At 41.6% G+C, this 13,190-nt stretch overlaps 1 protein-coding gene across 1 annotated transcript; it reads left to right on the top strand.

The window, feature by feature from the left end:
- The first annotated feature begins 449 nt into the window (after positions 1-449).
- Positions 450-12,127, top strand: LOC134647481 (ankyrin repeat and MYND domain-containing protein 1-like). Its single transcript, XM_063501833.1, has 16 exons — positions 450-665; positions 1,372-1,545; positions 1,919-2,125; positions 2,519-2,722; positions 3,485-3,687; positions 4,313-4,433; positions 4,777-4,992; positions 5,524-6,029; positions 6,521-6,689; positions 7,375-7,587; positions 7,749-7,985; positions 8,343-8,508; positions 9,029-9,221; positions 9,923-10,256; positions 11,156-11,339; positions 12,069-12,127. Exons 1-16 carry the CDS (start codon positions 528-530, stop codon positions 12,116-12,118), a joined length of 3,315 nt encoding a protein of 1,104 aa, XP_063357903.1. The 5' UTR covers positions 450-527; the 3' UTR covers positions 12,119-12,127.
- The last annotated feature ends 1,063 nt before the right edge of the window (positions 12,128-13,190 follow it).

Raw genomic sequence — 13,190 nt, 5'->3', positions numbered from 1 at the left:
AGAGCAGAAAAAACGTTCTCGAATACATTGAACAAAGATGACCAAAAATTCGGTCAGGAATCAGGATCTTTATCGTACACACTCAATATGAAAGTCAAAGAGCATAATCACTATGAAAGTCACTCTGCACTCTGCACCATCTGCACATGAGCTGCACCAACTTTTGCTTGACTTTTGCGTGACTTTGACGTGACAAAGTACGCAAGTGCAAAGAATATAACGCAAGTGCCTCAATCATGCCTCAATAAACATCAGATTTATTTTAGTTTTATACTAATTATCTTTTTATTTGTTTTGATCGCATTAGTACTTATCTTTTCTAACTAAAAAGGTTTTATTCGAAGTTCACGTAAACTCAAATAGGTGATTAAACTGCCCATTTCTTGTCACATTTTGACTTTTGTCATATTTGTCAACAGCAAGTTTCGTATCACTATATTATTTTGTAGAATAATCTTTAAATTTTGTATAACTTTACTGAACTCGAAATGAATTACCTACATAAAATACTGACCACGCTGGGGACAATGTTTGAGCCGCAATATTGCGAGCCACCTGAAACCGTTAAGCGAGAGACTTTGCCTTACTACGAATACTACTTGGGTGAGAAGGATGAGCAGGACAGGAGACATGGTGTTGGACAGAACTGCTGGACCGGTGCTGAGGTGAATATCATCAGAGCTCTTTCCCATTGACGTCCAGTTTTGCGGGAACGGTTTTTACTGGATCCCGCGAAAAATCATAGATATAGCTGGTCAACCAAATCTTGTCAGTAAAAAAAGGCGCGAAATTCAAATTATCTATGGGACGATATCCCTTCGCCCATACATTTTTCAAATTTGCCGCCTTTTTCTACTGTCAAGATCTGGTTGACCAAGTATATGTTCACACACGACAGTAGTTAGCATCCTGTTTTTTTGCAATAAAACGATGAAAACTCTGAGTTAGTTACAAATTATTCCAACTTAAACTAATGCTAGCGCTAAAGAAACACATGCGCACAGAAAAAGAGAAAAAAAAACGGCCAAGTGCGAGTCGGACTCGCGCACGGAGGGTTCCGCACCATCAACAAAAAATGGGATTGTTGTATGGGAGCCCCACTTACATCTTTATTTTGTTCTGTTTTTGTTGTTATAGCGGCAACTATTTCTGTTGAAATTTCAACTGTCTAGCTATCACGGTTCGTGAGATAGGTACAGCCTGGTGACGGACGGACGGACGGACAGCGGAGTCTTAGTAATAGGGTCCCGTTTTTACCCTTTGGGTACGGAACCCTAAAAAGGAAAGGTAGGTTTACTTTTAATTGAAAACGGGACATGGATTTTTTTCTTTCGTATTATCTATTACGGTTTAATCATTATAACATTTCAGTCAATCGAATGGCATTGCGGCCGTTTCCTCCGCGGCACGATGCACGGACCCGGGGAATACCGCTGCCGGTTTAAAGACATACCGGGGTTATTCCTTACCTACGAGGGAAGATTGTACGTCAACCACATGCACGGATACGGGGTCATGTCGTACCCGGACGGAAAAGTTTTCACTGTGAGTAACAACTGACTATTGGCATATTATCTCGTTGAATGGTTTAACCCTATAAACACCACGCCTATCGCAGATAATCTACTGAATTCGTTGGTCCTACTTAGCTGGCAAATTATCTCAAATCGCACGCCATTTGTTCACAACGTTTGTAGAAGCCTGAGACTCTAGGCTAGGGATTAAAAACATATCTAGGTATATTTAATTACACAAACGGGTCTACCGCGATATAGTTTCATTGTTTTTACCCTAAATTCCGACGTTTCAGCTGAGTTGCATTACATCAACTGTGGTCCGGTAGACCCGTTTGTGTAATTAAATATGTGTAAAAAACGCGCGAGTTTAAAGTGTTATATACCTAGGTATTCTTCATCAGGGTTTATTCAACAACGACGTCCGTTACGGCCCCGGCGTCGAGTCCTGCGCGGACGCCACTGCCAACGTTGGCCTCTGGCGCAGCACGAAGTTAGTCCGCCTAGCGTGGAGGCCGCTGCCCCCCGTGGCCCCTGATCTCGCAGCCTGGCCGGGAGGCCGAGCGATCGTGGACCCTCATCGGATTGTGATGCAGACTGCTTTTAGAACTGTTAGTTGGTTTTATATTATTTTATGAAGCTAGTTCGCCTAGCCTGGCGGCCTCTGTCCCCCGTGGCCCCTTAACACGCATGACTCGCATCCTGGCTGAGTACGAGAAACAGCGTACCTGCATATATATTTCTCTATCCCTCTCATCAGAAAGTGTCCTGAAAAATGACGGATGTAAATACATATGGAACATTTGGCAAAATGCGATTAACATGTATAAAAAAACATGTTGGCTCTAAAGGGGCCAACTGATTACCAGTCCGCCGGACGATATCTGCCTGTCAGTTGTTCGGAACTGTCAACTGTTTTTGTTCTAACTGACAGGCCGATATCGTCCAGCAGACTGATAATCAGTGGGTCCCTTAAGGCATAAGTAGTTTACTTTTTATTCTAGATTGACAAAGTGAAGAAAGCCGTGGAATTCTTAAAACAACACGGCTCGGACCCAGTGACCGCAACTAGAAACTGGGCTCGACTGTACCCTAAACATTGTACGGACGTCGAGAGTCGACTGTGCCATGTCGAGCTTTTTGACTACGAGTATTATGACGGGAAGGTGTATTCGCTGAAGGAATACGACAGTGCTCAAAATGATGAGGTTAGATCCATCAGCTGTCAAAAAGCATTTAAAGAAAATTTAGATAAGATTGTTATGGCCATTAAAAATAATCTTTAACACCATAAACTACGTGCAATGTAGGATTAGGAATAAATGGCGTTTTTCAAGTCCGAGCGCGAGAAACAAAAACTTACACCATTATTATTTCTAGTACCTACCTAGGTACCTATCGTCAGGAGACAAGCAAAACTCATTAATTACCACCACAAGTTTATAGCCATAGTGAACCATATTATAATATCTTAACTTCTTAACTTTCGCGCTTTGAACACATATTAACTCACATTTATAGACGGGTCCAACGCGAAATTTATTCACATACCTTTATTTACCGACGTTTCGACACAGGTTTCACTGGTCATGGTCGCGGCTAACTGATGTCCCAGCAAAATGTCAAAACAGAGAACCCCTGAATCTCTGAGGGAATCTCTGTTTTGACATTTTGCTGGGACATCAGTTAGCCGCGACCATGACCAGTGAAACCTGTGTCGAAACGTCGGTAAATAAAGGTATGTGAATAAATTTCGCGTTAGACCCGTCTATAAATGTGAGTTAATATGTGAACCATATTAGTAAGTACTAAAGGAAGGTTGATTTTTGTTTAAATATTTTTTAGTAATTAGTGAGTTTTGCTTGTCACCTGACGCTATCATAAACTTCGTTCAGAACATAAGACATAAGACGTCTTAATTTTTGATAAAAGAATCGGTCCAATCTCTACACTTCCTTACATTTCTACAGGACCTTGAAAACGAAAGCCAGAACAGTTTGGAATATTCAGGCTCATACTACGCCTGGAACAACGATCCAGTGACCATAGACATGATGAAACATTGCTTCAAACATGAGAAACAGAGAAACGAGGTGCTTATCGACTTGGTGGCTGCGCTGAGTGGACCAAGGAGTCTATTCAAGCCTCCGGCTATGCATGAAATGGATAGCAGGTTTATCATAATATTTTAATAATCAATTTTTTGCTGGAGAACATTAAGGCCTTTTGAAATGCGCTTTTTACCTCTTGTTTCTTTAGTTTCAAGCATAGAGAAATAAAGTAAGACAAGAGTGCTCACTCCATACATCAGTTCAGACTATTAATTTCAGTGTCTACATCTAGCATCGAGTAGCGGAACTATCAGTACTGCTACTTGACAATAGATGTAGCACCGACCGGAAAGTCTTATCTCAACAGCATAAGACTTTCCGGTCGGTGCTACATCTATTGTCAAGTAGCAGTACTGATAGTTCCGCTACTCGATGCTAGATGCTAATAGTCTTTTTGGTACTAAAACTGATGTATGGAGTGAGCACTCTATGTATTTTTTTCTCTATGGTTTAAAGATAAAGACACAACCTAAGCTTGAGCTTTCTGTATGATGACGAAGCCTGCGCTGTGGATCTGAGGGTATCCTGTTATTAGAGTCTGTTCGGAAAGAGAAGAGTCGTGGAATGTATTGGGCCCCATACTCATTCTCTTTACGCACAGACTCTATTAGGTTTTTTTTGCTCAATAAATTTTTTGACATTATCCTTAAACTCTTTAAAGTAAATGTTGGGATGGAATGTTCTAAGGACTCTGCTGATGGCCTGTTATTTGGGCCACGTGGCCACAACAACCTACCTCATCAACGAGCACGGAGTGGATCCGAATGTGACTGATATGCTGGGGAATTCTGCTATCATGTATGCTTCTGTGAGTATTAAATACACGTAAACACACGATTTTACGCTGGTCTGTGCAACTTGATTTCAGACTTTTTTTTATGTTAATACGCTTTTCCACTTAAAACGCATAAACATATATATTTGGCGCGCTGCCTTTAAAATTAAATAGACACCTTCTTCATCCGAATGGCGTATATGCCTACCCGGAATACCAGCCCTCCGCTTTACCAATTGAGTTACCGATACAACCTGTTGACACCAAAATATTTCCAATAATTCGAGTCATATTGGAAATTCACTAGTAAAGACCACTTCCTTTATTTCTAGAGCTTAGGCTTAGAACATTGAAATAACACAAAGCTCTTGTGCAGTGCGGAGACCAGGTCGCCCTCATAACCTTCCTGGCGGAGGGGGGTGCGAGAGTGAACAGTGCCAACGACTCATGCTGCACTCCTCTGGGCGTGGCCCTGGTCCGACTCCTGTGTGCCAGCAGAGACGTCCCCAGCGAAGGGATGATGCAAGCCTTCGTACCGCCAACGACTGCTCCTGCTAGTAAGTCGCAAAAACAAAGTAGTTCAAATAATTCAGTACAATCAACCGGGAACTATATTTTCTTTAGTCAATTACTATAGTTCGTTTTTTTAGCATTAGAAAGAAGGTAAGCGATCTTGACATGTCTTTTAATTGAAAAACGCTTTTTAAAAATCAGTATTACTTACGAAAGTAGAAGAATATAAATGATTATATTAGATTCATAATTGTTACATATTTGCCGTGACCTATTTTTAAAACGTGTTTTTCAATTAAAAGACACATCAAGATTGTTTACCTTTTTTCTAATGCTAAAAAAAAACAAAGTATAGGTAAATAACAAGACAATTGTAACGAGCCTACACTCCCCTTCCTTTACCTCTGCCATCATCACCATTACAAATATTGTTATCAATTTGTGTAGGCATGCTGAACTTCAGTTAAATTGGACACCGTAAACCAGTTCAGATCTTCCTTGCAAGTTTTACTTTTCATGAATAACGATTCCATCACTTTTTCCACTTGTGATTAATTATGAATTAATTATGTTGATGAGACGGCATCGGCACGACACGGTTATATGATAGCAATTACATATTTCAGCCCACGAACCAACAACAATATTAGATTGGAATATAACCAGGGAGACACAAGCAGAGCCTACGAAAAACTCATTAGGAAAGGTATCGAGTAAAATAACCAAGACGAACATGAAGAACAAATCACTAACATCTGTTAAAGATATCCCAGCTCCTAGTAATAGAAACATAGACACATTAAACACAATAGATGAAGATGATCCTGAAAGTAAATTGTATAGAGATGTAAATATTGAATATATAATCAAAGTAACAGATACACTTGAACCAGTGGCTAAACCAGTAACATATCTATTTGAGTTCAATAATATGGTTGATGAAATTAATAGAGAGAAACCAAAATTGGCACAGCCAGAGAAAAAGGATCCGAAAGCAAAGGCATCCCATGTTCTGAAGGAACCAACTAAGCCGAGTAAAGAAGCGATTTGGCAGACTTCTCAAAAAGACGAGGATGCATCTATGCTGTCCAGCGCCGAACTCCGTAAAGCAGAAATGTAAGCTCCTTAAACATACAGGATGTAACAAAAATAGTGGGCATCCGATTAAGGGCATATTCGATATCGTACATGTTCTGATTAGGAAAAACTAGAAGAAAATTTTTTCGTCGCAAAACCTTTTTTTCTATGGGGCAGCACCCCTAGCACATGATTGGCGCGACACTATCTCGCGGCGAGATAGACTACCCGTTTTTTTCTATGTTAATAAAATAAAAAAAGATAATAAAGAAGAGGGACGGGTAGTCTATCTCGCCGCGAGATACTGTCGCGCCAATCATGTGCTAGCCCGGCAGGTCGTCCATGGCTGCCAACCCTCCATACAAAGTCCAAAAATTTTTAGACTGAGTAATTTCGTATATAAGGTCACCCTTCACCTGAAGCTCTTCTATACGGGATACAGGGCAGTGAAAGATAAATTTTATAAATATCTTTCACCGCTTCTTACCAAACGCCACCACACCGATGGAACTTAACTACATTTTTCTCAGACGAAGTCGAATCAAGTTGACAATTTTCACACTTCTCGAAAGCGGAGCGAAGCCAAGCCTGGTGCGATGTCCGCAACCGGCGCTCGTCATGGCGATCCTGTCCGGGTCCCCGGATTTGGTAGATGGTTTGATACACTACGGTGCTGATGTTAATGAGGTTTATCCTCAGGTAAGACTTACTTTAACCTCTTGTGTGTATATGGATCCAGACCGAATTTTAGTCACCACAGGAAGTTCCGAGATAAGATGTATATTTTATTTGCTCCACGTCTCCGCCCGGTGCTGCTCCATACGGTCACAGAATAAGTAATAATAGTACCACCGTGCAGAAAGGACACTTCCTACAAAACCGAAGAGTTTGACAGCGATTCAGGGTCGAATCATGATCTCTTTCTAACTTATGGGACTATTCCTTTCGGCTATTTAGGGTTGTCAAAATTCAAGTCATTGTCTTATGGCTCCTCTACACGATGGGCCAACGCCGGCCACTCCAAGGGACGCATTTATGCGTTAGAGGGAGCAAGTGATATTGCTATCTCATTCTACCGCATGGCTGCGTCCCTTGGAGTGGCCGGCGTTGGCCCATCGTGTAGAGGAGCCATTACCTGTGGTCGTGCATGCAAAGGGGCGTCAAGTTGTGTCAACCCTAATAATTGCTTGGAGCAATGCTGAACCGAACGGAGCCGAGTTTCCCGAAGTCAGGAGTGTCTCCCCACTGATACGGTATATAGATGCAACGCAGCCAATACATGCCTTCATTGTTTCATTTTGGCTCTCAATCCGTGTAGCTCGCTAGCGGACTAAAGTTTAATCTGGTCTAATATCAATTATCCTCTATTTTTTTTTTCCCAAAGCATTTAAACTACATGCCATTAGACATAGCAGTGTCCCTGCCGCTAAACCAAACGACGCTGGACCTGGTCCAAACATTGCTGATGGGCGGCGCAAGCGCTGTCCATCGGCTGAGCATTCCGCAGGAAGAGGCAGGGCAGGTAGACCTGGGGCAGGGGCCGACGTTGCTCCATTATGTTTTGGCGAGGACAGTGGAAAGCGAAGTCGAGGAGTATGTGAGTGTTTAAACTGCTATACATTGCTATTTGCTACTTAATCCTTTGATCAAGCGAACCCAATATCTACCTCAACAGTTTTAAGCTACCTTAAAGCTTACAGACAAAAGAAAGCAACTAATTTTCTGAGATCAGTACTAAATATAATTATTTATTAACAGATCCGAAGACAAATCATTCATCTCTTGGTCGAATACGACTGCGACCCCTTAGAGCGATACAACGGACGTTCAGCTCTCGCCGAAGCGACTACGAGCCAGGATTTGCTGGACGTCATCATCAAGAATCCAAAAACTAACTTGAACGCTGCCATTGACGATTCTAACCAGACTATTCTGGTAAAGATGTTCTATATGCCGTACTTCAAGACACTGGGTAATGTGGAGCGGAGTCAAACGGTTCGTAAATTTCGTATGTAAAGTCTACCAATGATTTGTTAATAAGTGAATCGCTGTTAGTGCTGTGAACACATTACGATTCGAAGCCACATGAACACACATGTTTCCCGTAATCTCTGAGACGCATGGGCACCATCAGGAAGCGTCCGCCAACACTATAACATTAAACATGATTACCAAAAAAATCCAAGAACGAATTCAAGCTGTCAAGAGGATGGTAATGATGTCATACCAGCTCTTGGAAAGGATAGTACATAAAAAAGAAAGGTTTCATTAAAGTTGTGAGGATTGAAATATTTCGTTTTATTCACTTGTTAATTTTCTAACCTTGCTCTTATTGATATTTTATCATTTTAGCTAACAAACCTTTTATTGTTTGGTGCCGATCCGTTGATTGAGTGTGAATGTGAAGGCGTCACGTATCAGAATCTATTCGTGATGGTAAAACAGACGTTGTTTGTGATGAGTCCACCTAAATCTCTTGGTGGGAGTGGTGGGTCTAAGTCAAAATCGACCAGCCCACGTAAGTAGATGAATTATTTAAATCTCTCATTTAAGTAGTTCCTTTGTATACGAGTCAGACAACGGGTCCGCCGTCCATTGTGGTCTTTCAGCGGTGTTCTCGACGCGCAAATCGCAGCCTTGACGGAAGGTACAAAAAACAGGCTCAAGGACTTGAGAAGTACTTTCACTTGACCACTTTTGAGTTGTTGCTTTTCCTCCGGAGTACTTGTTTTCCGTTACCATACACACCGAGGTCGCTAAGCGACCGTTCTTATGTGCGGCAATTTGAGGACACTCTCTAACACGAAATGGGCAGCATTTTTATGTCCCCTATGTCAAGATCTAAGGGACTCATATACTCATGTCCCCAGTCCCAAGTATTATCAGGATAAACCCTAACATCAATCCATCCCCAGATAACCTATGAGAACCTTTTGCATTCTTTTCTAACCAGTTTTTCTTCCAACACTATTATGTGTTCCTCCTCCGACATCACAAATAATTACGAGTGCAGTTGACTTATAACCTTTTCCTTATAGCCAAAAAGCTGGAAGCAAAACCAAGCTTGGCAAAGGGTAAAAAACCTGAACCGAAAAAAGTAGACGCCTTACTGTCCGATGATATAGCGAACCTCAAACAAGCGGTAGACCTGATGACGGAATGCTCAAGGATGATTTATATCAGGTGGCTACAGACGCAGCTGTCTAAAGAAATCATCCAGGTTATTGACAGGTATACACATAAGTATACTTTTAGATGTAGTTCTTCTTTTGCCTCCATCCAACCACTTAATCCAGTAGGCTTCCAGCAAACTAACACTTGACACAGTATTTCTGCGATAGGTATTTTGGATTCCTAAATATGTGATCTCATGGCCTGGGGCCCCTGGGGGTCCTAAACGTGGGGATCAGTTCAGGTAACACGAAATACGAGTATTACTTTAAAGCAGGGGTTCACAACAACTGGGGGAGCACCTAGGCGACATTGGCCTATGAGAACTACGACTAAAAATATCTTCATAACATACGTAGAATAAACAGCACGAAAATACCTCTTCTCTGTTCTGGGGGGCGACACGAAAATAAATTTGGAAGAGAGGGTATTCTGTAAATCATTATCAAACAGGTATCCGTAATTATGATTATTATGAATTAAAGATTTACAAATACAATCCCCACTGATTGACCATTCAATAGTTTCCTAATCATATTATATAATTATGGCAATGTAGGTCATCTCCTCAGTCCAGGGGCCTTACCATGATGCGATATTGCGATTCTGTTTAGGACCTAAACTGAATTGCTAAGGGACGGAGTTATGCGACTTATTACAGCTCCGTCTTTTAGCAATTCAGTTTCGGTCCTGAACAGAATCGCAATAAGGACATTAGGTAAGGCCCCATGCAGGTATCACAAATAATTATTAAACTTCAGATACAAGCACCGACATTGGAGCATGATTATCAAAGAATGTAAAAACAAAAAAGCAGCCGGTCTTTGGATTACAGCTCAACGTTGTTACGAAATATGGGGCCGTCTTAAGACCACTAAAAAGAAAGTTTACCAAGACAGAGTCGTTCTATGGAATCTGCTTTGCATTGCCCACTTCTTCCATCTAAGATCGGTGACGGAATATGGTTTTGACAAAGTGACAGCCGCAGAAAAACATGAGTCTGAGTCATATGCGAATGATATCTTAAAAGAGAATAAGAAGAGTCCAATAGTGCCAATGCAGCGATATGTTCAGCCAGAGCTCTTTGTAAACGCGGTAAGACATAATCATCCTTATTTCTCTGAAACCTGTAAATGAGTCGTTGTACGACTGTTGCCTTTTTTATACGTCTTTACACTAAGAATTTCAAGCCTCTTTTTTCAAGAATTTTCTTATTTCGGGTTCCTTATTTTGCTTGCCGAGTTAATAAAACTATGTAACGCCTGACCAGTAAGGGCCCACGGTGCGGCCGTGCATGTCCACGGTGCGGCGCCGGCCACCGTGTACCGGCGCGGTGCCGCCACCGTGCGACGGCACGGCGTCGTGCCGTGTACGGTCTACGGTGCCGTGCACGGTGCGACGACACGGCGTTGTGCCGCGGCACAGTGCCGTGTACGGTGCCGCGGCACGGTGCCGTGTACGGTGCGACGGCACGGTGCCGCCACACCGGCGGACGGCGCACCGCTCGGTAGTTATTTTTTTACTGTTGCATAGTTCTCACGTGCTATTAATGCACAAAAATGGCTGACAATTTAGATGTCGACTTTTTAATTTCTCTAGTGGAATCTCGTCCCGTTCTCTGGGACAAGACTAAGGAAGACTATAAGGATAAGAATTTAAAAACAGAAGGATGGAAAGATGTCTGCCGAAATATTTTGCCGTCCGCCGGTGTGCCGCCACCGTGCCTCCGCACGGCGCTATGCCATCTCACGGTGGCGGCACCGCGCCGTTACACGGTGGCCGGCGCCGCACCGTGGACATATGGCCGGGCCCTAATATATGATCACACGATTCACACGCCTTGTTGCGGAATTTCGCTGGAACGAATTTTTTCATACTATACTCAACTGTCACGCTATACATGAGAATTGAAAATGATCAATTTATCAAATTAATATTACTGGTTATCGTCCCATAGAAAATTTGAATTAGGTACCTATCTTCTGAAATTACAGGATGCCAAATTCGAGGTGTGCTTTGAGTGCTTCTTGCCCCTCGTCGTGGACCCGATCCTGTGCGCCTCCTGTCAATTTGTCTCGTTTTGCAATATGAACTGTTTAAAAGAAAGCATTGAGAAGAGCAACGGTCACGCCTGCAATGATTATCTGATTCTTAAGTACTTCCCGGAACCACTGGAATGTAAGTTATATTTACTTAGTGCCAGTTGCACCATCCGCTCTTGACAGACTGATCAACGTCACCCGGCGCGCCGCGGCGGTTTACTATGAAACTTTCCATACAATAAAATTTAGCGAACTCTTTAACGATGACAAACAGTTTGGTGCAACCGATCCTTATTCGGACATATACTTGGTCAAGCAGATCTTGTCAGTAGAAAAAGGCGGCAAATTTGAAAAATGTAGTCCTATAGAACATTTGAATTTCGCGCCTTTTTTACTGTCAAGATTTGCTTGACCAGCTATACCTACTAATATATATGCATAAGGGCCACCCCACACTAGCCTAACGTCTCTCGAGCATCGGCGACCTTGGAGGATATAATCAAACGGAGACGCCATGTCTGTAATTTTCTGTACAAAACAGTCTGCCGATTTTTGCGGGGGAGGGGAACGTCAAATGTATGCGTAACGTAAAAATAGCCATGTCAGATAAACGTCAGTCCATACATTGTGTATGACCGTTGGCCGCCTATTTTCGACAGAGGGGAAAGCCTGTTAATGGCTACTCCGTTTAGTTGTATCCTCCAAGTCGGCGACTAGTCAACTCTATAGTGCTGTTCGACGCAACGTTGGCGCAATTCCATGGCGCTGATTAGCGCCATGGAATTGCGCCGACAGTCAAAAGACGCTAGTGTGGAGTGGCTCTAAGTGTTGTTTCGTTAAGTATTTGAATTTTTATTTTTTTCAGCCATTTATGACGACGAACCTGTACAAAACGCACCGTCAGTAATAAAATAAAGATTAATTTATTTGTCGAAGAGTACCTACCTAATAATCATACCTTTAAACGAGCAATTCTTGTTTATTTATTTATTTATTTATTTATATATATATATATATATATATATATATATATATTTCGGGGATCTCGGAAACGGCTCTAACGATTTCGATGAAATTTACTATATGGGGGTTTTTGGGGGCGAAAAATCGATCTAGCTAAGTCTTATCTCTGGGAAAATTTTTATATGTTTTCCGAGCGAAGCTCGGTCACCCAGATATTAATCATTCATAATAATTATAATTTTGTGGTGCTTCTAATGAACTTATCAATTAAACTTTTATTAAATGTATTTATTTAAAACCGTTTTTTACTTCAATCTTTTTGCAAGATTATCCTTTTGGTGCTTTGAGTATATAGCCTAAGGAGATGTGATAACGTAAACTCTTCGAACAAATTTTTTCGCCACTTTAAGCGGGGGGCGAGGTAAACACCTACAGCACACCACCAAAAGATAAGTAACTCAACAGACACAGATTTTGCTGTTGCAACAAATGCACACTACAAAATAATTCAACACATCAAAAATTACACGCACACAGACAGAGTTTTCACATAGCTATGCAGCATACATACGAACATGATAGTGATGGGTCACATCTGAAGAATGAGTCAAATCAGTTTGATGAATGAACTGAATAGTCTTATACTACACTATTTATTATAAAATTGTAAAAGTGAAAATTCTGTACATTGAAGATATTAGGTAGCCAATAAAATGATTGTTTGTATGTATGGCTGTCTGTATTTATGTGTCTTTGTGTCTTAGCCCGCACGCACAGCTATACTGTGGAATGAACTGTAGCCCGCGGGTTTTCCGGGCTGATACATAGGTAAAGATATCGTCCCATAGAAAATTTGAATTTCGCGCCTTTTTTTACTGACATTATTTGCTTGATCAGCTATATTAAACAAACTGCAGTGATTGAATGAATGAATGATTCATTCAGTCATCCAAATGTTGAGTCGCTTTTTTGACTTTGTCACATCCCTTAAGACCGATTCGTCCCCGTACCACTGTATTCATGT

Source organism: Cydia amplana, chromosome 4, assembly GCF_948474715.1.
Source record: "Cydia amplana chromosome 4, ilCydAmpl1.1, whole genome shotgun sequence".
In the NCBI taxonomy this organism is placed as follows: domain Eukaryota; kingdom Metazoa; phylum Arthropoda; class Insecta; order Lepidoptera; family Tortricidae; genus Cydia; species Cydia amplana.
This window is presented reverse-complemented; position numbering and strand designations above follow the sequence as displayed.